Source organism: Pteropus alecto, unplaced genomic scaffold, assembly GCF_000325575.1.
Source record: "Pteropus alecto unplaced genomic scaffold, ASM32557v1 scaffold76, whole genome shotgun sequence".
In the NCBI taxonomy this organism is placed as follows: Eukaryota; Metazoa; Chordata; class Mammalia; order Chiroptera; family Pteropodidae; genus Pteropus; species Pteropus alecto.
Window position 1 is genome coordinate 31574444 of NW_006443138.1, and position 23610 is coordinate 31598053.

Genomic DNA, 23610 nt, shown 5'->3' on the forward strand with positions numbered 1-23610 from the left:
GGATCCATCATTTTTGTCACGTTTGATCTTCTTGACAAGTCTTCAACAACTCTCTGCTTTAGCTGCTCAATCTGTTGATGGAAAATAGTATCTACTTCAGCCAATTCAGAGAGACATCTACTTGGATCTACTTGAAAGAAGTGCTGTGTATATGTTTTGTATTAATAGACACATTTTAATATTTCAGAGGTCTGATCAATCCCAGAAAGGATACAGATGTAGATCACTGACTAGAAGGCTCTTACCTGGCTTGGTCGGAGGAAGCTGACGTTAATATTGGGATATCTGGTGACAGGGTCTATGCTGTATTGACTGAAGTTTTTACTCACATTCTCAGGGGTGGTCTGAGGCAGCAATCTATAAATGCTTTCTCTGCAATAACATATAGCAAGGTACTCAGAACAGTGACAAGTACCATGAACATCTCTTTCTCCTTTGAGAATATTTCTATTTTTTGACAGTCCCCAAATTATCTGAAGGATATGACAAATCCTCATCCTTGACGAGTTTCCTCCAGTCCCACATCAGTTCTTGTTTCCCATTCTTACCAGCTCAATGATTCTACAGACACTGGCCTGGTTAAGGGCCAACAAGAACAGCAGGTACATTGCTATGGGCAGGGATAAAAAGCCTGATGCTAATTTAAAAGGCAACTAATTTACTGTTCTGTTTTGTTTTTTAAAGTATGCTAATATTTACTTTTTAAGAGAATTGCAAATGAAAAAAGAACTTCCCACCACATTTATCCAGGGTACCTTAAGTAACACACTTAAAAGGATATCAACCAACAATTTTATCCAGGAAATCCTGTTTATCTAGTTTTTCTGGTCAAGGCATTTGGTCTTTTTCATTAGTATAAGTCTTTCTAGTTTAAGGACAATGTATTGTTTTTATGCACTTGTTTCTGTGCCGGTCATAAAGGAATCAGATACCATCCATCAGCAATAAATTTAATTGGAAAGGGATAAAAAAAAGCACTTAAGAGTAGATAATCTAAGTTTCTATGATATCTTGAATAAATATCTTGACTTTCCTCTCTTAAGTATGAAAACATCTTTAATTAAGAAATGGAGAGAGAGAAAAAAAGAACCTATGCTCTGCCTGAAGAGCAAACCACTCGTCACAGAAAGGACCCCCGGCTACTTCCCATTACCTCTCTGCCAGGACTTCCAAGGGGCTTGTTCCTAGAGACCAACTTCGTACCATCCAGGCAGAGTCCATAGCAGCTAGAAAGCCCCGGGCAATTCCTGTTCCCATTGGCCAAAAAGGCTATCGAGGAGATATAAAACAAAGAATTAAAACAAATTATCTTTTAAAAGAGGAAAACTATACTAAAGAACTAAGAAAGTATTTGCTGTTGAAAGTTTTTGGCAACTGTTCAGATACTGGACTTCTCTGCTTCACAAACTGGTAGAGGGGAAAGTCACAAAAGCTACTGCACTTTCATCCTTAACTTAGCAAGTCTGGGATCCCCATGGCCTGTAATCATTTCCTACTTCCTGATATAACGCCTATAGGAAGTTCACCTATGCTGTACAACGTTGTAAGACACTCACTCCACAACTCGGGTGCCCAGATTTGTTCCCAATTACTATTAAGTGCTGCCATCCTTAACACTCACCTCTAGGAGGCTGTCCCCAACAAGAGCCACTAGTAACTGGTGTCCATTCTGCTCTCGCACCAAGGCGGCATTCTCGGAGGCGTACATACAAGTGAAGTCAAACATGGCCACGTCAGGTTGCCCATAATGATTGATGGCAAAATCCAGAGATGGCAGTTGCTGTTGGGTGGAGAAGTCTGCTGCCTCCCTGGCATAGTTCAGCAGAGCCTCTTGATCCACATTCTCCCGGGAAAGCAAGAGCTCTGTGTCAGCGTAGTCCTATCTCCAGAAAGGGAAGAGGCTCGATGAAAAAGCCCAGGTACAAGCCTAGCCAGCCAGAGCCACAGTACACAGAGCAGACATAACCAAGTTTTTCATGGCCTTTCCCTTCCCCTTAAATTGATTTCATTTTCTAAAATAACTCTTTTACACAAATTAAAAAAAAAGGGGGGAGGCTATTTTGAAAAGAACACAGGCTTTGCTGCCTAAAAATAGTTCTGGCTTTCCCATTTACATGGAGCGAGTCACTACTTCTTTGATCCGGTCCAATCTACCTCACAGAGTTGCTCTGAATAGTAAGTTAAATAATTTATGGGATAGTAGATGGTAAACTAAAAAAAAGCATTTTATAGTTTATGTTATTATCAGCAATCATTATCTTTTGGATAGCAAATAACTTTTAGAGACCTTATGAAACACTCGGACTTGCATAACTCAACAAACCCAAAGGAAGAACCCAAAGCTTCAGTGCCAAAAAGATGTGGAGATGGGAGCAACAGTAGCCTAGGAGACTGGGAAGAAATATATCAAAAATGGAACAGAAGTTTTAAAAATAGTAAGATTCTGAAAGCCTCTATAGAACCCCATAAATGAAAAAATAATGAGAGAAAACGGGCCTTTCATATAAAAGAGTGAAGAACTTGATTTTTTTGTTTTAGAGGTTCCTGGCATAATAGCCAAGACTTTATCCTTCTAAAGTGGGGCTTATGGTTTCCAAGTGTCCCTGATCGTACTTTCAGCTACCACTACAAGATGTTAAAAGATAGAATACAAATACTCAAGTTGGTCCTCAAAACAGTGTTTGCTCAACATTAAGTGGCCATAATGGATTTAGTATTTAGCAACACACATGAAAGGCATGGCCCTTGCCCTCTGAAAAAAAAAATAAATAAAAAGGAAAAGTAAATCTTGGCATTTCAGACTGTTCCTACATATTTTCAACTGATAACCATAGTCCTACCTAAGATGGTAGTCTTAACTCAGTCCCAAGGCATACCAACAGGCTCACTGGCTATTTCTTTTTGATAAAGCATCCAACCAAACACATCTTGCTTATGCTCTTGGCAGAAAGGGCTATACACACACTGCTGGGTCTTGTTTCTTCTTATAGACATAAAGGGCCACAAGGTTGAGAAACAAATACAAGGTAATGGGTGGAAAGGAGATTGTGCTGCAGATACATGCTCATCAGCGTGCCCCCAGTACTGCTCTCAGATAAAGCTACAGTGGATGCAATTCAGACTAAAGTGACTGGACTCATTATCATCCTGCAGAGACAAAGGATGTCCTGAAATTCAGCTATGAGTCTGGTGGGAACTGTGCAGGCCTGAATCAGCACATCTGGTGCCTCTTCTCTCCCTCTTACCTTGTGGGGACAGTAATTCTTGAGACCAAACGAGATTTAAGAAATTCTCCTTAAGGAACCCTCCCCTTAAGGAACCCTCTACCCTCTAGTTTTCTGATTTCATATTCAGATCATCATCTCGGAGAACATCATACAATTAGTCACCTAGAAAAAAAGGCTGAGCTGGACCTGGCTAAGGATGGACAAGAAGCCCTATTTGTTAGTTTATTCAGAGGTCTAAATACACACACCTCTGACAGGAACATCTTCAATAAAACCAGAACCATTCTCAGGCTCTCATAAATACCAATTATTGCTTCTTGGTTAAACTCCCTTCCATCTAGGACCCCCTTCCAAAAGATGGCCTATTAATCAACCAATAATCAGTCATGTATGGAATTCTCTAGAACCACAAACCAAATAATCTAAAATTAAACTTATTTATTCATGAAATAATATCTGAGATTTGCTTTGGAATAATCCAATGACAGGAGTGAGAAATGGGTTGAGTACCAGTGAAACGATATTGTCCATGTGTTGATAATTGTTAAAAGCTAGATAATGGTCACATGGGGATTCATTATACAATTCTCTCTACTTTTGTTCATATTTTAAAATTTCCATAATAATTTTTTTTAAGTTTAACTAAAAAACATTAGAGTACAGGTTACCAGGAGATGAGTTAGGGGTTCATTTTTATTCCCTTGCAGATAAAACTCATCAGACAATAAAATTCTTTCTCTTGGTGATCATACTAACCATTAAAACATAAAAAGAGGTTTGAAAGAAGTCCATCACTCACATGCAGTATCACCCCTTTGTCCAGCAGGCTCTGCTTTTTGGCTGTCATAACAAAATAGTGTGTGTCATCTTTGTAGTAGACGATGTTCTCCAAATCAATACCTGCAACCAGAAAACAAAAGTGTGCTTATAAGGGTTTACTGAGATGAAGATACATTAGGGAAGCCAGAAAGATTGTGTGTGGGTCCACAGAGACCAAGGTCGGAAAATTCTAGGCAGGGAAAAAGAGAATATAAAAGATATCCGACCCCAGATTCTTACTTCCTATGCATTCAGTTCATAAAAAGAGGGGAACTTTGTTTTTCCTTAAGCTGCTCTATAATTCACTTGACACTCTAAGTTATCCTACGAACAATGATCAGTAGTAAGCAGAAATATAAGGACAGGAAGAAATAGAAAGATTAACCTCTAGTAAGGCGGTCTGGGTTAGTTACCAGGTTAAGCTTCTTTTATAGTCATCAAGGTAACTGGAGGACTCTCCTAGAACAGAACAGACAACTGGATGCCTGGAAGCAGAGAGTGAACTATTGACTCTTTAATTCAATTAATCTAAAAAAAATAGAGAATTGGAATTTGTTACATCAAACATCTAAGTTAATCTATTCAAAAGCTATCATCTAACAGTCTCATTCCTATCTAGCACATGGTTTACCTCAAGACCAAACTGGAAATAATGAAGAAGACCACACACTCAATGCCTGAAGTCAGGTTCTCAATAAACCAGAGAACTACCAACCAACAGCTTACTACATCAAGCGCCCTCACTTAGAGCTATAGCATAGAGGAAAGGGTTTGAGAAGGCAGAATGAACACTTAAAAACAACCAGATAAATACAAACTGAACCCAGAGTAGCCCAGTCCCTGCGACGAGGATAAAGAACTCTAGAGAGTTGGAGACAGTGATATGGAAAGCACTACACTCAGAACAAAGCATGGCAGTGAAAAAAGAGCAGAGGGGTAAATAATGCAGCAGTAACATCAATGACCACCTACCATCCCACCAAACCATCCAAGAGAAAAATCACAAGTGGTTATTTAAATTTCTATCCTTATTGCTTTCAAGGCATCGACACCAACCTGTGGCTTCTCTAAGCTCCTGGAAAAATTTTTGGTTGAATATAAAAGCCACGCCACTGATCTCTTCCACTTTGGCTTCTGCTGTTGTATTTCGGTTAATAAAATTTGCTGTAATGGCAATGGCCAGTTTGCCACGAAATTCTTTCCGACGAAATCCTGGAGGGAACAAGTTTTTCAGAGGTGGCTACAGCTCGCTAGAGAGGAAGACAGATCATTTCAAACAGGAGGGGGTGTTGATGACATTAGGGAATGTAGGGGATAGGAATCAATGGGAAAATTTTAGGGCATCTCTTCTCTATCCGAAAATAAGGTGTTTACCTAACAAAGAATATAACAATTCAGGAAAGAAGTTAAAGTCTCCCACGCACTAACAAACGATTTGAAATCTGACTGACCAGAATATTACTCAGTACTAGGGATTCTATTAAAAAAAAGGGAATCTATCTGTTTATTAAACTTAGGTTTAATCCTGCCGTACCAACTCATCGAAGTACAGCTTGTCTCTGAGTACCCTAACAAGAGTGCCCTGTAAGAAGTAACTCAAGTACCAGTTGGCTAGGGGAAGTCTGGGACCTACCATTCAATTAGAGTAGGTGACACACATATGCAGATTCTTAGGAATGTGGTCTCTGATGACATAAACTCTCACCCAGGTTCACTCTGCTATAAACCAGGCAAAGAGCCTTGACCAATACCTTCTAAGGTGTTCCTACGGCCATCTCCTCCAATGATCACTTCAAATTCATATTCTGATACAGGATGTGTTTTGGGGTGCACCAGTGCCCGCCAACCTATCCCTGTGGATCAAAGTCAAAATGAAGATCATCACCCATATCACCGTCATACATCTACGACATCTCTAGATACTCAGGTAAACAGCCTCCAAGCCAAAAATACTACATTTAAAAGCATGGGGAACAAACCACAGAAAGAAAGAGGCTTTGACAAAGGCTCACAAAGAAACGTTCCCACCATATGATTTTCTGTAATGAATACAAGTGCCTGAAATGTCTACTACTATGTCAAAGGCTCCCTCATTGAGTCAAACATTTCTCAAAAGATACCGGCTGTACAAATAGAGAAAGCCCTTTTAACTAGTTCTAAAAACAACCTGTAGACTCATACTTTTCTGCCTTGATTTCATCTTTTATCAACCATTCAATGCCCTTTTATCCCTCCTTCCTTTGTCCAATCCAACTCACGTTCATTTTCTTGGTCCTCAGGAGGGTGTACAAGTCCTTGGAATTCCACATTGACATGGATTTCAATGCCTAGGATCAAGGCTACTTTCAAAAGTATTAATTGAAGCTGACGGATACCTGGGTGAACAAAAAGATTACACTAGTGAGGGGACACTAAAGAGAGTACCAGTCAGTGGTCACTGCTCAGGTTCCCATCTGTCCATCTACACCAAGTTTATTCAGATTCTCAAAGCTCCTGTAACAGGAGACATTTTCCAAGCCTTGTTCCACAGCTCTTTCTTTATAGAGAGCAAGAAATAATCTAGAGAAACCCACAAAGCCACTCCTACATCTTGGGTGAGGTGTTCAAAACAACCAAAAGCTCTGAGACAACATGAGATTGTGGCCGACAAGATTCGGTCAGAGCCATAACTATATAGCAGAATCTACAATCTTTATAGGGCATGCTAATTACCAGAGGAGGCAGAAGATATGCACCCATGGGTATGCTTTCCAGTTCGATCCAAAGGGGGCTGCACCACTTCCTCAGATTCCCACTGCATCTCTCCTTCATCTTATTACCTCACTGATCGTCACACATTCTTCTGAAGTGGGAAGGGGAAACCTCAATGCAAGCTTAGTAGCCTCTTACCATTCCCGCCTCCCACCACTGGTCTACAACTGTAGAAACTAAGACTCGAAATGACTGAAAATCTTGCTCATTATCACAGTGAAGTTTATTTATTTATTTACTGTTCCCCATTAGTACCTACTAGGTGCCAGACATGGAAGCGGTCCCAGGTATACTGAGTTAAAACTCTAGTCCCTGATGTAGGACTGCCTTAGCTCCAAGACAAATTCTGCCACACATAAGGCAGACAAATCCACTGAATTAATGACTCTTGGTCCTCTCTTAAGACCAATCTTACCTACAGCCTGTGACTAATCTGCTAGGAATACATGCAAATCCTCCTCTAAGTCATTCAGTTATTTTTCCCAGCTTACCACAACCCGCACCCTTCTGAGTCACATGTGCAGACTCATTAAATCCCATGCTAGCACATATTTTTTATTTGCAGACAACTGGGTTCCAAGATGCTTTATACAATACAGTCCAACAGATGGGCAGGGTACAACTCCTCTGCCAGTGGAATGTGGCAGCTGTGCTCAGTGTTCAGTAAACTGGCACGGCCACTTCAAATAGCAAAAAGTTCAGTAGTTAAATGTATTTACAGAGCACATCTAGAGGAGCTCAGAACTAAAGTTCCCTGATTAGCTTCCCTGGAATCATTAATGATGATCAATAAACAAGAATTCAACTTCATAATGTAGACACTGTTTTCCTGAACATACACAGTCATGAAACAAAATCACTGCATTGACTTGTATTTACTCTACTGGATCTCAGAAAAGCATAGGCCCAAGCTGAGCTTGGAGATGACAAGAGTATAGCAAGAGCTTCCTAAGCTGTAGACCTTGTGCGAATCACCTAATCAAAGGGAATGCATTATCGACTTGCCAGTCAGAGAACAAGGAGTCTGCTTCTGTAACTGTGGTTTCCCTAGAATTATGTCCCCACATTTTGTTTTTATGTTAGTAGAGCATCTTTCATATCACATCACAAAGAGCTGCATGCCTTGTGCTTCCTTCACTGGACTAGGAACCATCAGAAGGTCAAGGCCCACACTGGTCATCTGTTTCCTAGCCTGGCCCCAATACCTATCCCACCACGGCCAAGTGCTGAGAGAGGGTCCAAGACCTAACTTAGAAATCCCTAAGCTAAATTCCTGTAGTTAAGAGCCCTAGGCTACAGAACCACTGCATGGTAGGTATTTTGACTCCAAGCAAAGCATGTTTTCTAAACAAAAGATACTAGTGATATCAGAACAAACTGGGCTGTCCAGTATGAATTCCTCAGATAGCCTGCCTATCTCTTTTACTGAATAAGTTGGAAGGGTATAAGGGCAGGATCCTGCAGGAGAACTGGTTTTACTTACTAATATGGTCAATGGCTCCAGCACAGAACTTGCCATAGAACTTCTTGGCACCCAGACCTCGTAGATCATGTATGGTGAATGGCCAGAGATGCAAGACATTGTTGCGGGAGAAGGCATCTCGTTTCTCAATAACGACCACCTTAGCTCCCAGTAAGGATAAGTCGATGGCTGTCCGAAGACCACAGGGGCCAGCTCCAATGATGAGACACTGAAAAATATAGCTGCTTTCAGAGCAAAGACAGCGCCTTTTGAGAAAGCTCACATTTCTGTAAAAGTTTCATGGTCTCATAATCATCATTCCCTAAAGCCCCCAAATAGGGCTATTCTCCCCACTACCAAGAAAATTTCAAACCCATCTGGGTCATAGTGGAGCACCTGCAATGACATGACAGAAAAGCTGGTGGCTGCTATGGAGAGAGAAGACTTTTAATTGTCAGTGCTGGACAGAAACCTAGCGCTTGTTCACCTCATAGATCTGCAACATATTTAAATGGTTTATCATTTCAACAAACGATTTAAAAATCACATTTCATCTTTCATCAATAGGAGAGGACCTTTTGGAAGGTTTCTAAGTCAAGGAGATTTCTGTCTGAGGAGATGTAGATTATTAAATACAGAGTCCAGGCAACCTTAGAATCTTGGAACGGGTCTTCCACTCAAATGATTCCTAAGAGACAAGTTTGAAAGGCCAAAGTTTTATGTGCTGAAAAGAGCTCTAAAATCACATCTTTAGACTGAAAGTCCAGGAAAATTATCTTGAAAATCCATTTTCCAGAGAAGTACTCAAAGTGAGATGGGGCACCTTAATTAGTTCGCATTGCATGTGCAGAAGAAAAAGAAGACATGCAATGTTTTTTGGCTTTGAATTCCTTTTATTCTTAATAAAACTCCAGCACTACTCATAAAAGTCACGCCTTTGAATTTTGCTGATAAGAATTACCTAACCAAACTCAACTCCACCCGGGATGGGTCTCTAGGTACCCACACCAGGGCAAATTAAAACTCATAAAAGAACATTAATAACATAGTCATGAAGTCATTCACAACTTTGTTTCCCTTTAGCTTTTTCTCCCAGAAGGTGTGTTCTTATATAAGGAGGAAAGCAGGAAATGTATTGTTCTCTTTCCACTTCTTCACACCTATCCTTGCACACAGGTGACTGAACGTCTCAGGTCTTTGCCCAGGCCTACCCGTTTCATGGAAACACTGTTTCTATAGATTGTGAAAAAGAAAACAAAATAAATAATTTGGTTATCAAAACGGATCTTTGGACTATGGATGAAAAGAGGTCTAAAGCCTGTGGCAAATCCCCAAGTTGGCAAATACTATCTATACCTTACCAGTTACCAATTCCAGAAGGAAGACAAGCACCATGAAGCCATGTTCATATAGAGTGCTAACAGGGCCTGGCTACTTCTTTGCTAAGTGGCCTGCATCCTCCTAACAGTGTGAGATTCCAAACAGCCTAAGCAAAACAAAAAAAGTCGCTATACCACTTGACTTCAGTTGTTCTTAAATAGTTGAAACCCTGAATGTCAATATGTATTCACATGAAATAAGAATAAGGTCTGACAGACGAGATAGTCAAATGAACATAAGTAATGGATCCACAAACCTTCAATAAGGTATAAATATGACTTCATATACTAGAGCATGGCTTGACTTGGTCTACTTTTCAATCAGTCTACAGCTAGTCAATCTTTTTTTCTTGGCCTACTTCTACTCAAAATCTTTTCTTTTTTGGTTAAGTCCATAGGTCAGTGACATTAGGGCCTGAGGGCAGCCAAAGCCTTACCTTGGTGTTGGTGCATGCTTTTCCCTTTTTGTAGTCTTTGTGGCTGCCTCGTTTGTCCAGCTTTGCCCAGAGGGCTTTGGCTTTCCAGTAGTTGAGCTTGGACTTGAGCTTGTGATAAAAAGAGCGGTAGTCCTTAGGCTTCAGTTCTAGGTGGTCGCACAGCTCTTGGAAGGCCTTGAGGGTTCCCTTGCAGGTGGTGGCCTGCACAAACCGGTCAAAGAGGGCATGCGCTCGATTCATTGTCTCATTCTTACTCTCCTCCATGCTTCCCCACTCTCAGTGCCTCCCTGACAAAGGGGGCAGTGGGATGGCTGTTGGTCCACCTGACACTGTCACATTAATCTAAAAAAAAAAAAAAAAAAAAAAAAAAAAAAAAAAAAAAAAAAAAAAAGAATGGTTAGCAAATCCAAATTTGCATCTATAAACATTTTCTAGGAGACATAACTCTTTTTCAAAGTGGAGTTCATAAGTGTTCTAGTCATTCATTTAACAAATGTATATTGCATACCTTCTATACTCTAGGCAGCGAAACACTGGGAGTGGAAAGATGAGTTTTTACTTTCAAGGATCTTGCAGTTATATTATAAACTGCAAGATCCTTGAAAGTAAAAACTCATCATAAACAGAATGTTAGTACCTAAGTCATAGGGACAGGGATGTCCTCGTTGAAGATGAACCTCTGAGAGATGACAGCTGACTCTCTCAGGATAAGTAAGAGTTAGCAGGCAGGGAAGAAGGGTAGGACATGGGAAAGGAAGTAAAACAGGAAGGCTTTTGAGTGACTCTTATAGGTGAAAGAGAATGTATGATCCCCAGGTTTCCAGTTTAGGCCACTAAACTGAGTAAACAGTGACACCAGACCAATGGACTGAAAACAGAAGAACTCATTTGTGAGGGTGGAGTTCCCTTTTGGACCCGTTACACTTGTGCCACCTTAGAGGAGGTGTTCACTACATAGGCAGGTATGATCTGAAGCTTGGTGGAGTGGCTAGGGAGCCTGCCCCAGATTTAAGCGTCATTAGCATATGGGTGGTGGCTGAACCTATGACAGCTGGTAAGATCACACAAGGAAGTCTATGGAAAGAGAAGGGCCATGGGCTTTGGATGAGATCTGGGACTCAGACACTTGTAAAGAGCTGGCAGAGAAAGACGAGCTCTCTGTGGAGAGAGGTCTGAAGAGAAACAAAGGGCAGTAGCGTAGTAGTCTCAAAAGCACAAAGCTCAGACGTGTCAAAGTCAGGAGGGATTTAAAGGACTAAAAACATCCTGCCACTGCACATGTGGGAAGACTTTATAGCCATTCCACTTTGCCATAGGCATATTTGACAATAATGATGTCTATACCTTCCACTTATCAAAAACATTCACACACTCACCATCCTGTATTTGCTGGTCAGCAGCTTTAAGATGGGAGATGGTATCTTATGTGCTCCTTATCCACTCACTCCCCTGGGTGTGTTTCATCACTTTTGTGCCACATTTTATTTATCATCACTACTTAAAACTATTATTGGGAAGTAGGAGGCAACGGTCCAAAGACCAAAACTAAGCCACAGGAAGAACAGAGAGGTAGGGCAGGGCAGTGCGACGAGCTTTCTCACTGCTCTCAGACCATACCATGCCTGCCAGGTACAGACTGCATGACCCTGAATAAGTCACTTTGCCTCACCAGGCCTAAATTTTTGCTTGTGTTGAGACGAGGAGGTTAGATTGGATGATCTCTAAAACTCTCCTCCAATTCTGAAGTTCTCTGAGTTTAGTGCTAAGAAAATCTTAATGGTTACAGTACTCATTCCTGGTACTCTAGTCGTGATGGTCCATCACAGGTGCATCGCCAATTCACCACTAGTGTGACAAACAGGACTGCATTGAACTTTGTTTTAAAGAGGATTTACTGTTGGAGATGGGAGCAGATGGAGGAAGGGTATAGAAGCTGTGTTCAGGTGTAGAAACAAGAAGTAACCCACTATTTACTGAACCAACCCAAGGGTAGTAGGAGCCTGCAAAACGTATGTGCTACTGAAATTATTTCTCAGAAGACAGACATCAAGTTCTAGACTGAGAACATGGGAAAAGACCCATGTTCTGTCCTGAATGTCTTACACTGGGTAGGCCACTGAGCAAAAGAACCCCCCTCTCCCACCCCTGTGAAGCAGAATAGCATTCTGCTTCTCTCCGCACCTCACCATGATATTATAAGGTGAAACCAAATCAACTGGAGATGGGTTTTAAGTTTCATGAAAGTAATAACTAAATACAAGAGACTGACATTTTCTGTTTTCTAGGTCAACAGACACACTCTCTTCGTGTACTATGGAGCCCAAGTCAAAGATGGTAAAATGTCTTTACCCAAAAGACACTGTCTCAGCTTTTCCTTCCAAATATATGACTTACTCAACAACCCCTCCTGGCTTCGGATATGAAAACTACACTACTAAGAAACAGCTTGTCCCAATATCTGCATGGCCAAGAGTCCAGGAAGAAATTATATTGAACTAATCTTCAATTTCCCCTAAATAAAAGTTTATTCTAGGTAGCAGTAGGTAGCAGGAGAAATATTTGAAAGTTCCTAAAAAGAGTCCATTCTTTTTCTTACAAGCTAAGGCTCATCTCTTAGAAATAGTAGATAGTCAAGAGATGGCTGTAGGGCAGAAAAAACCAGATGTGTTTATCCAGAGGCAGAAGAAAGGGTTAACAAGTCACAACCAAAAAGTAGAAACAAAAGTCACAAAGTGTTTGCTCCAGGAGGGGCCCTCTCTGTGGGGATTTCTGTAGCTTTTATTTACTGTTTTGGCAAGCAGACAGGTCTCTGTGATCCTGACCCCGTATACCCTACCTGTGTTTATCATCAACTTTATAACTTCACCAAGAGTCACAATACTTGGAAAGCTTTGAATATACCTGGTCTGATCTTTTGGCCTCATGTCAAGAAAGGAAATGATTTTTCTTTGTTTGTAAACAGCAGCCACCTTCCACTCCTCGCCAGGATTTGGGGCACCCAGTACTTTAATTTTCTTGCTAAAACCAACACATTAAAGATCCTGCGACATGTATTTCTCAAAGCCTTTCCCCTAGCATAACGCCTGCCTTTTGCTCCTACTTCCTTAAAAGAGTCTCGGGCTTTTGTTTCAGAGGATTCTTCTACTGTGTAGGCTAATACCTGCTTGGATGGTTGCAGCCCACTCTGTTTGAAGTAAACATTCACTTCCAAAGAGCTGCTAACCACCACAGAGAATTTTCAAATCATACCCCACTGCCGATGAACATCTTCATTAATAACTGGCCCCTACCCTTTCTGGTGATATAAAATACTTTCAAATTAACAAGTTTTGGTTATAGCTCTTAGACAGTTGCACAAGGCCTGCTTCCAAGTGGCAGGCAAGTATTAAGTGCCCAGTTGAACGGATTTTGACCTGCAGGTCACTAATGACAACAGATAAATAGAGGTAAGTTGGTTTCTGGAACAATGCAACAGGCACCCAAGGTAAGACTACACAAGATTAATTCCCCTGGGTTGCCTCACTTTTCTTACTTTGCAAGCCAAATGACCACAGCAGGAAGACACCCTGAGAGTGCTCCAGCATTATCCTGTAGCTCTGCCAGACTCTGGATGGTCTCATTTAGCAAGGTGACTTATCAGGCACTCTGATTCACTCAGAGCAGCTGGAGTGAATCGCAGAAGGGCCATTCCTGTTACGGCTCTCATTTCCCTCATTCTTGAAGGTCAAAAAACTCCGATCATGCCCCTTTTGGACCACCCCTGTGTACTTGACTTTCCAGTACCCTGGGAAAATAAAATCACAGGAACCTAGAGACCAGGAAACCTGGCCGGAAGGTGCCAGAATCCTGGGGACTGAAAAGCCAAGGTGTGGAAGGGAGGGATAAGGGAAGTGAGGAGACTGAGGGAAGAGGAGGTGATGCCAAGCTCCCAGGGCATCGGTGCAATTCCTGCCAGTTGACAACATCCTGCATGTTCTGTCCCGTGGCAGCTGATGGCTGACTCAGAAGCCCTGCACATCCCTTGGCTGTGGAGTAAAGTGCTGGAGAGACTGCCTATGGAGTACATGCAGGAGCAGAGTTTATGTTTCTATTTACAAGAGCAAAAAGTCTCTTGTCATTGACTCATGGTTGGTTATAAGAATACTCAACCTCTAGCTCTTAGTATAGGTAGGTGGTTATTCAAGGGATAGAGAAATAGCTTTAAAAACAGAAAAAGTAAGAGAAACAAAACAACAAAATAATAATTATTCTTCAAGAGTATGAAACCAGAGTTGAGTTTAGTTAATTTTCTCCCTAGCCACCGCACCATTAATATACTGGCAGACGTGCAAATCTCTAAATCTTATAAAGAAATCTATGAAATACTCCTTTCCTAGCTCATTCAGTCAGAGGTGTGACTTGTCTAAGTAGATCTTAGAAGTAGGCATATAGGAAGCATATTATGGAATGTCACTGGGAGGAAACCTAGATGAAAAATGCCTTCAGATCATAGAGATTCCTTTGTGTTTTGCCTCAGAAACAAGGCCTGCTCAGGCTACTGTCTTCTGTGGATAGGGAAACTGAGGCCCTTGCTTGGTTGGGGTGGAGGGGCCGGGGGGAGGGCAATGAGCTGACTGAATCAGACCATCTGGGAATGAGACTCCTTGTTGCCTCAAACTGCTTTCCCAGCTCCTGGACCAATAGTTTCTTTTCTCTGTCTCTCACAGACATTAGATAAGGTTCTCTGGGTACCCAGGAACAAGCTCAAACTACAGTAAGGAAAGCAGTTTTTCTTATGTATTTTTGGTTCTACAGGTATCCCATTCTCGGCTCTTTCTGATTTTCCATCCTATTTAGCATCAAAGTGACACTCAGCAGGATGCCAAGGAAATAGGAAACCAGCCCCACCCTCATCTCCATGCCCTTGCCCAGTCTGTGGAGCTGCTCTTCCGTCACGTGGCACGACTCCTCATCTGTCTCTGCCATTCCTCCAGGACTGGCAGCGTCCTTAGGGGTACGAGATCTTTGTAGCTACAGCCTGACCTGTAGTGGAAATGTCCTCTTCCTGTGGACTTGATGAGAACAGAATCCCCTCATGGGATTCTGTATGGGAGCTCAACAGCTCCATACTGGAAGGACCAGTTCTGGGGAGAAGCATTAGCCTTGGCCTGTGTGGCCGGGGAGGTGGAAGAGAATGGGATAGATGTTACAGAGATTTCTAATGTCTACCCAAAACGGTATCAGTGATATGGTCAGCCTGCGCAGGGAGTGATATTTTAAGAGCAACTAGCAATAATGTAGCACTTTTAAGAATTCTCACACCACCTTACTTTTGGGGCTGTGGAATGGCCCACTCTAGGGGTTTCTGAGAAGAGCCTGGACCAGATCAGCCCCCGCGTCTCTTCCAAGTCTCCAATTCTGAAAGACACTGATGTGGCCCTAACCCCTATGTTATACCTTCTCTAACTTTTTATTTTACTCTCTTTGCTAACTACTTACATATTTCTTTAGGAAAAGCCAGTTAAGAATACCTACACAATGGAGAAATGAAGTGAATCAGAAATGAAGTGACCTCTGCCTTGTGGTCATCACCCAAATAAACACTAAAAAGTCCAAGTAAGAACCAAACACCCAGTAAATGCAATGCTGATGCCCCAGACAACTGAGAAACAAGGAGTCAAAAAGAGCAATGTCGAGGCCTATGTCTTACAGTTTCCTCATCTGTGTAATGAAGTAATAGCCACCGAATTGCAGGCTTTGCAAGAATTGAGGTAATGAATGTAAACTGTTTAGCAGTGCCAGGCACATAGTGAGACCCAATAGACCCAATAAATGGTAATATTGTTATTACTACTCTGTTTATGATTACCGCAACAAAAGGTTATACTCTAAATAAATAAATGGCAATTTATATAACAGATTGAAAGAGCTCAGAAGTTTTGGTTTTTGAAAGAAAAATGCTTCAAAACTTTCTTTGTTCTATAGTTACTCTTAACCCTCCCCATTCCATCTGTTCTAGAAGGTGTGATAATGGCACTGGGTGGGAGGGGCTAAAGGAATAAAATTTATGTTAACAAGTTCCTGCCAAACTGAGATGTTAAAACAAGAAAGATGTAAGGACTTCAACTAATAACAGCAAAAACAGCTAACATACTGAGAAGTTACTAGCTGTAAGATCCATACTTTATCTCGTTTAATCTTTATCACAATTCCATAAGGTAAAAATCTGTTTCTCCATTTTGCAGATGAGGAAACTGCAGCTAAAGAAGTTGAAAGGTCACACAGGAAGAAAGCAGTGCAGCCATGTTTTTTTATATCCATATCTGTCTACTTGAGAGCCCAAGGCCTTAACCATTATGAAAACCACCTGGGAATACAGTGTGAGAAATTAAAGCTTATCAGAATGCATGCTCCAGGCCCTTGCTTCCTGAGAGCCAGAGCTGGCAGGTCTACAGAGACCACAGACAGACCCTGTCTGCTAGGAAGATAGCAGTCCAGTTATCAATGGATATGCAGTTTCAAGTAAATTTAGCAAGGACACACAATACAGGATTCTTTTTCTTCTCACAATTTATCGCTGTATCTGCTCCTTTGAAATGAAGCCCTTTCATAAATGGTAGTAAGGGTGGTCTGGTTGCACAGTAATTCTTCCTATTGGCTGCTGAAAAGCTAAGCAACTAAAATAGTACTAACAGTAGTTATCAGTCTGCATTCTTCAGCAGGCTCTAGTACCCTAGCCATCAGCAACACCTTCAAGGAGTCAATCACAAAGCATTTCAGAATCACCTAATCCTACAGCATTTACTGTAGGAGGTCAGGGCAGGATAGGAAGTGAACCCCAACCTACCCACTATCAAGAGTACATAGCTGAGTTACAAAGAGACTAAAAGACCAACGCCTTCCTGCTCCACAAATCTGAGAGCATTGCTATGATCCAGGCTCTCAGGGTGACAAAAGGGCCTCTAACTGGGAGAAAAGGCTCACTGAGGTTCTGTGAAAGTGCAGCCAAAAGCTGTCCTCCACCAGAACGGGCTCCCATTTACTTTACTCAGCACTCTGTACCCAGTTCCAGGCATATAATATGCGTCCCATGCGGTTTTGTTGACTAAAGGACTACTAAGCCACCTATACTTGTGCAGACTCAGGACGTGATCTGGCTGGCAGCTGTGCAGGATGACCTCTAGGGCCACTGCAGAATGACCTCTACGGCCACTGCAGCACAAGGGCTCAGAGAACACCAAAGCTACAGCAGTCCAAAGGAATATCAGTATCATTATAAAGATGATTGTAGAGCTGCTGGGGAAAATGCAAGGTCCCATAAAGGTGCTCTGGAACAGCAGTCTCCAACCTTTTTGGCACCAAGGACCAGGGCTCCTATGAGAATCTAATGCCTGATGATCTGAGGTGGAGTTAAGGCGGTGATGCTAGCGCCTTACTGGTCTTTTTCTTCTCCCACTATCTTCTGAATTTACAACAATTAGGCTTCATCCCCACCACTCCATGGAAATGCCTCCTCAAGGACACGCATAATTTCCAAACAATAAAAGCCAAATTCTCAGTCTTAGTTTCCTCAACCTATCCACATGTAGTGCAAGTCACAGCTGATCACCCCTCTTCTTGGCCTCTAGGATACTACTCTCTTGCCTTGCTAGCCACTTCCCTGTGTCCTTTGCTGGTCCCTCACATATCCCCAACCTCTATATGTTGAAATGACTATGGGATCACTTAGTCTTTGGGTCTTCTTAATCTACATCCACTCCCTAAACATCAGTGGCTTTCAAACTGTTTAAATTGTACACACAGTTATCTCTCTCTATGTATATGTTTATATAATTGTAATTTTTAAAAACTTTCACAAGACAAAATTTACCCTTACTACTGAGATTTTCTGTTCTATTTCATTTTTTAAATTGCTGGTCCCCACTGTATTGATTTCATGACCCATTCATGAGGCACAACTTACTTTGAAAAAGCTCTGCCCCGATGATCTCCTCCAGTCCCATGGCTTCAAATGGCATTAACAATAGAGATAGCAGCGCCTAAATATTTCTTTTTTTCCTTCTGAACTTTTATAACCAATTGCTTACTTGGAATTTGACAGGCACCTCAAACTAAACATACACAAAACGAAGCTCTTGATTCCCATTCCTATCCCCAGCCTGCTTCTCTCTAGTATTATGCATCTCAGCAATGGCACCTCTATTTACCTAGCTGCTCAATCCAAATACCCTGGAATTATCCTAATTTGTTACATCCCATAGTCAATTCTTCAGTAACTCCTGTCTGTTCTATCTTCAAAAGACAGCCCAAATCCAATCACTTTTCACCATCTCTTTCTCTGCCACTCGTCAAAGTCACCATCATCACTACCATCACTGACTTACTGCAATAGCCTCTCCCTGCTTCCACTGTTCAAATCCCCCCACCCCAACCTCGAATATTTTCCACACAGCAGCTTGAACATTCATTTAAATGTTACTCACATCAGGTCATGCCTGTACTCAAATGCTCCAATGGCTTTCCATCTCAGTTAAATCCAATGTCCTTAAAATGACCTATGAGGCTCCGAGTGACCTGCCCCTGTCCCATCCCTTGCTCATGTCTTACCACCCTCCCTTATGTTCCTTAGGTGACAGCCAGACTGGCCTCCTTCTTGTTTATCAAGCACCCTTAGCAGGCTGCCCACTGAGGGTCTTTGACATTCCTAGTCTCTGCCTGATGCTCTCCACCCAGATGGCCATATGGCTTCTTCCTCACTGTCTTCAGGTCTTTGCTCAAATATCACCTTGCTAGAGAAAACTTTCCTGACCACTTATATGAAAGATCACCCACCTTCCATCACTCCTTACTCCCTTCATTTTGCTTTATTTTTCTTCTGGCATTTGTTACCACCTGACACAGTATATATGGATTTATTTGCTTATTGTCTACCTCTTTCAGTACTGTAAACTCCAAGGAAAAAGAAAAGAGCTTGACTGGAATGTGCTCCTAGTTGTTTACACACACCACATAGTACAAACGCCAAAGTCCTCTTATTACTAACGTGTTGCCTCTAAAATACGTCTCCCTCACTCTGTATTTATGTCCTTTGTTGTTTTCAAGACCTATAGGGACTTTTTAACTATCTTCACTAAATTTCATCTTGTTTGATTCAGCTAGAGCCATGGCTGTGGCTCCCATCTTAGCATAAAAACAAACATTTTAAAATGGCCTCCAAGGCCCAATAAGAGTGTTTCACAAAATTTTGGTGTCAGGATTTCTATATACCTTAAAAATACCAAGGACCTAAAGATCTATCAATATTTACTAATTCGAAATTAAAACTGAGAAAAATTTCAGTATTTATTAATTTCTTTCAAAACAACAATCCATTACACAATAACATAATTAACATATTTATGGAAAAAATATTTTCCAAAACAAATGTTTAATGAGAAGAGTGACCTTGTTTTAAATTTTTGCAAATCTCCTTAATGTCTGGTTTAAGAAGACAGCTGGATTCTCATATCTGCTTTCTGCATTCCATCTGTTGCAACAGCACATATCGTGTAGCCTCTAGAGAACTCCACTGTACACGTATGAGCACACAAACTTGGAAAAAGCAAATAACGTCACCTTAGTATCATTGTGAAAGTACTTTTGACCTCATGGACCACTAAAACGGTCTTGGGGAGTCCCTGCAAGATCTGCACCCCATTCACACTCTACTTTTCTCACCTCCTCCTGCTGCTACACCCTTGCTCATAACCTAAGCCCTTGCTATTCCTCATACACACCAGACACATCTCTCCCACACTTCAGCCTCTGCACATGCTGCTCCTTTGTGTGAAATACTCTTCTCCCAGATCTACGCATGGATTCACAGATATTACTGATCATTTATTATGTGCCAAGTACTTTTCTAGCCTCTAATATAATGAACAGAGGAAAAAAACCTCTCTGCCTCCAAGGGCGCTAGCCTCCTAATGGAGCTGACATGTACATGGACTTACTCTCTCACCACCCTTGGGTGTTTATTCAAATATTCAAATTCTCAGTGTGGCCTGCCCTGACCACACCATTTAAAATGGACTCCCCACATTGCTGATCCTCTTTCTCTGGTTTCCCTGAAGCACTTAACACGACCTGACATACTATAAATGTTATTTATTTATTGTGTCTTCCTCTACAGAATGTAAGCTCTATGAAGGTAAAGATTTTTGCCATTTTGTTCACTACCATATCATCGTGCCTAGAATAGTTCCTGGTCCACAGTAGGCACACAACAACTATCTCTTGAATGAATGAATGGATAGGAAGGTGAACTTCTCCAGCCTGCCGAGAAGTCAGGCAGAATTCTGTTAGGATATGAGACAGAAGTCATATTAAATGAAAATGGGTTGAGTGTCTTGTGACAGCAGAGTGAAAGGAGAAGGAACACATACATGGAAATCTAGGAATCTTACAAGGGGAATCCAGGTGGTTTCTGCCCTCTGGTCCTCTGGAGACCTGCTGCTTCTCATGACCACTACCTGCTCTGGACCCGCCTTACACAAGCTCTGCCTAGCAGACTCCTGCACTCAGCTTAGGACCTGTTCTTGTCAGCAGGAGAAGAGAACAGGACAGGAGCCAAGACCTGGAGGCAGCTTTGTTTTTGACGGTCAAATAGTTTCAGAGTAACTGTCCTCTATAAAAAGAAACTGGTTTCTGGAAAAGAAGAGTGGTATCAGTGTCATGAAATGCTATACGACAGCCTCTAGCACACTTCCCCAGAGATAAGTGAGAGGCCCATAATATTTCCAAATCCAAGCTGTCTGTGTTTTTAAAATCTGCGGCAGAAAACCTCGGAGCTGTCATAGGTCCAGGGTGTCTGAAAAGGCAGCACTTCTTTATTCAAGGCAGGATGACAAAGGGGAGCGAAAGTGTTATTGTGCATTTCACTCTTCACCAGTTTCTGATAAGGTTGGCTGGAGATTAGGTGGAGAGCAAGGGAGGCAAATCGAGACAGATCCCTAGACATTTGAAACACCAACTTCAGAAGTGGAACAAGGATGAGACAAAAACAACTTTTCTGAACTGCTGGAGAAAAAAAAAGTTAGCAGTGCCAATTGACGTGGCTACATTACACCACCACCTCCAACCACAGGTGGGGCCTCAATACCGCCCAGTTATTCTTTTAAGGAACCTGCACTAGTTCCTGTAAACCTGGCTCTGTGTTCTCAGACTCCCTCTTCCAGTCTCAATGCCCTTGCCTCTCACATGGTCCAGAGGGGAGACAAGGATGGTCTCACACTTAAGAGTCCTTACCCTTCCCCTGCCTCAGAGAAGGGTTTCCCCAACTTCTAGGCTGTGCAGCCCATCCCCTTAACCACTTTCCAGTATACAGTTCAGTGGAATTAAGTACATTTACCTGTTGTACAAACATCACCACCATCTATCCATCATGCATTTTAAACTTCCTCACTATAGTTTATCCTTAGCCTACCAATATGCTGGAGTCTCTCCCATCTTTAAGCAATCCCACCCCACTCCCCGCCGCCCTGTTTCTCTCTCCCCCGTTAATGTGTATACCCTTCAAGCTACTACTGGCTACCCCTCTTACTTTCCTAACTGAGCTTCCTGAAAGAGCTGTCTATTTTTGCTGTCACCACTTTATGATCTCCTAATGATTCCTTTCTGTTCATCTTTCATTCCTTCTTCAATCTGGCTTCTGTCTCCAACACTCTACTGAAGTTGACAATGGCTGGCTCAGATACTTTTCAATCCTCTTACTTGTCTCCTCTCTGTAGCTCTTTCCGCTCTCGGCTCTGACTCCTGCTTCTCCTACTACTGTTCTCACTGCTGCTCAGTTCTCTGAGATGGCTCCAATTTGTTCATTTGCTCCTCTCTTTCATAAAACTTAACAACTCCTAAACTTTTATCTTTTTCGACCTTGCTCCTGAGATCCAAATGCTACTAAACATCTTCATCTAGATATCCCACAGGTACCTCAACTGAGCAATCCAAAACGGAACATTTCTGTTCTTTTTTCCCAACTCACAGCCCCTCATATAGTTAAATGCCACCACTATCCACCCACCAAATGGAAATTTGGGGTCATCCCAGACCCTCTCTGTCTACACTCCTCAATCCAATCAACTAAATCAAAGTCCTGTTGACTCTAACTCTCTAGGACTTCTATTTTATAAAGTTCATCTTCCTACCATTATCTTGGTGGAAGCACCCGTGATTTCTAACTTGAACTATTCAATAGCCTCTTAATCTTAACTCCTCCCAATCCATCCTCCACATGAGTGCTAGAGTGTTCTTTTTAAAGAACAAATGTGATCCCATCACAACTCTTCACTGTCTTTAGGAAATAATCCAAACCTTTAGCAAGGTTCAAAAGGCCCATAAAGATCTAGCAACAGCCTTATTCCCATGCTTCCAAATACAAACCATTTTCTTCAGCCATACTTGCAGTTTTGGAGATGTACCACAGCCTCCTCAACTTTGTTCCTGCTGTTCCCCTTTGTCTAACATGTCCTTCCTCTCTGTCCACTTGAGATTCCTACTACTCATTCCAGACTACGCTGAAATGACTCGATCTACCCCAACCCACAGACAAAGCTGAAATCATTCTCTCCTCTGTGCTTCTTCTCACCTTGCTATATACCTCCCCTTCAATACTTCCTACCTGTTTTCGGAATTACATCCATGTCCATCTACCCATCAGCTCATGTGGTGACAGCAGGAAGAGTAATTTCATTTTTATATTTGAAATTAGTACATATGCTAGCAGAAAAGCAGGTGCCAGGAAAGAAGGAAAAGATACATGAAAGGCTTGCTTGGGCCATAATAGCTAATGTCACAGAAGTACAGAAAAGGAGTAAAGGTGTTTATGTGATGATTAGTTCCTTATTAACTTGTTACCAATTTAGAGGCTAAGAGAAGAACAAGGAAGTGGGCAAAACTGAGCTCCCTAAGGCATCTCTGAAAAAGATTATTGCTTTCAATTCACATTCTAGGATGATATTCACCTTTTTCAGATACCAGAGGATCCCTAAGTCACTGGTATTGTGATTTCAAGGCTCCTAAGCTTTAGGAGAAGATTCATAAGATACCCCACAGGGTTCTCGGAGATGGAAATGAGGAAGGAAGGAGGAGATAAACCCAAGGAAAAATATGTCCTCTTCTAAGGAGACTGGCTGCAAAATAGGAATGGTTAAGCTGTTTCAGGAGGCTGGCAGCTAACAAAGGAAAAGTATTTTAATTTTCCAACAAGGTAGATGTGCCCCCTCTACTTCTACCCCAAGCATCAAGCAAACTGACTAGATCTGCCTTGGCTCCAGGCCACAGAAGGGAGTGTGGCTAGCTGGCACCAAGGCCTTGACTTTTTTCAACTATTTTCATAGAGAAAACCTCAATTGTCTCCAAAGCAGAAAGAAAACAAGAAGGCTAATCTTAAACCAGCTCTATAGAATATACTTTCCCTCCTAAATTAGCTTAAAAAGGTATGGTACTCAGGCATAATTTTCTCAACAAAACATAAGTTTTCCTTGGATCAAATGCTCCTCAAGGCCCACCCTCTACTGATT

The 23610-nt window shown here is 41.8% G+C and overlaps 1 protein-coding gene across 1 annotated transcript in view; it reads right to left on the reverse strand.

Annotated features, from left to right (window-relative positions):
* Positions 1-23610, reverse strand: part of MICAL3 (microtubule associated monooxygenase, calponin and LIM domain containing 3) — a 188923-nt gene that overhangs the window by 105501 nt on the left and 59812 nt on the right. The window contains exons 2-10 of the mRNA XM_025041083.1: positions 10076-10417; positions 8281-8488; positions 6305-6421; positions 5798-5899; positions 5103-5258; positions 4027-4127; positions 1622-1879; positions 1154-1269; positions 246-372 (exon numbers count right to left, since the gene is read on the reverse strand). Of these exons, the coding sequence (XP_024896851.1) occupies positions 246-372; positions 1154-1269; positions 1622-1879; positions 4027-4127; positions 5103-5258; positions 5798-5899; positions 6305-6421; positions 8281-8488; positions 10076-10339 (1449 nt within the window). The 5' untranslated portion in view covers positions 10340-10417. The remainder of the gene's footprint in view (positions 1-245; positions 373-1153; positions 1270-1621; positions 1880-4026; positions 4128-5102; positions 5259-5797; positions 5900-6304; positions 6422-8280; positions 8489-10075; positions 10418-23610) is intronic.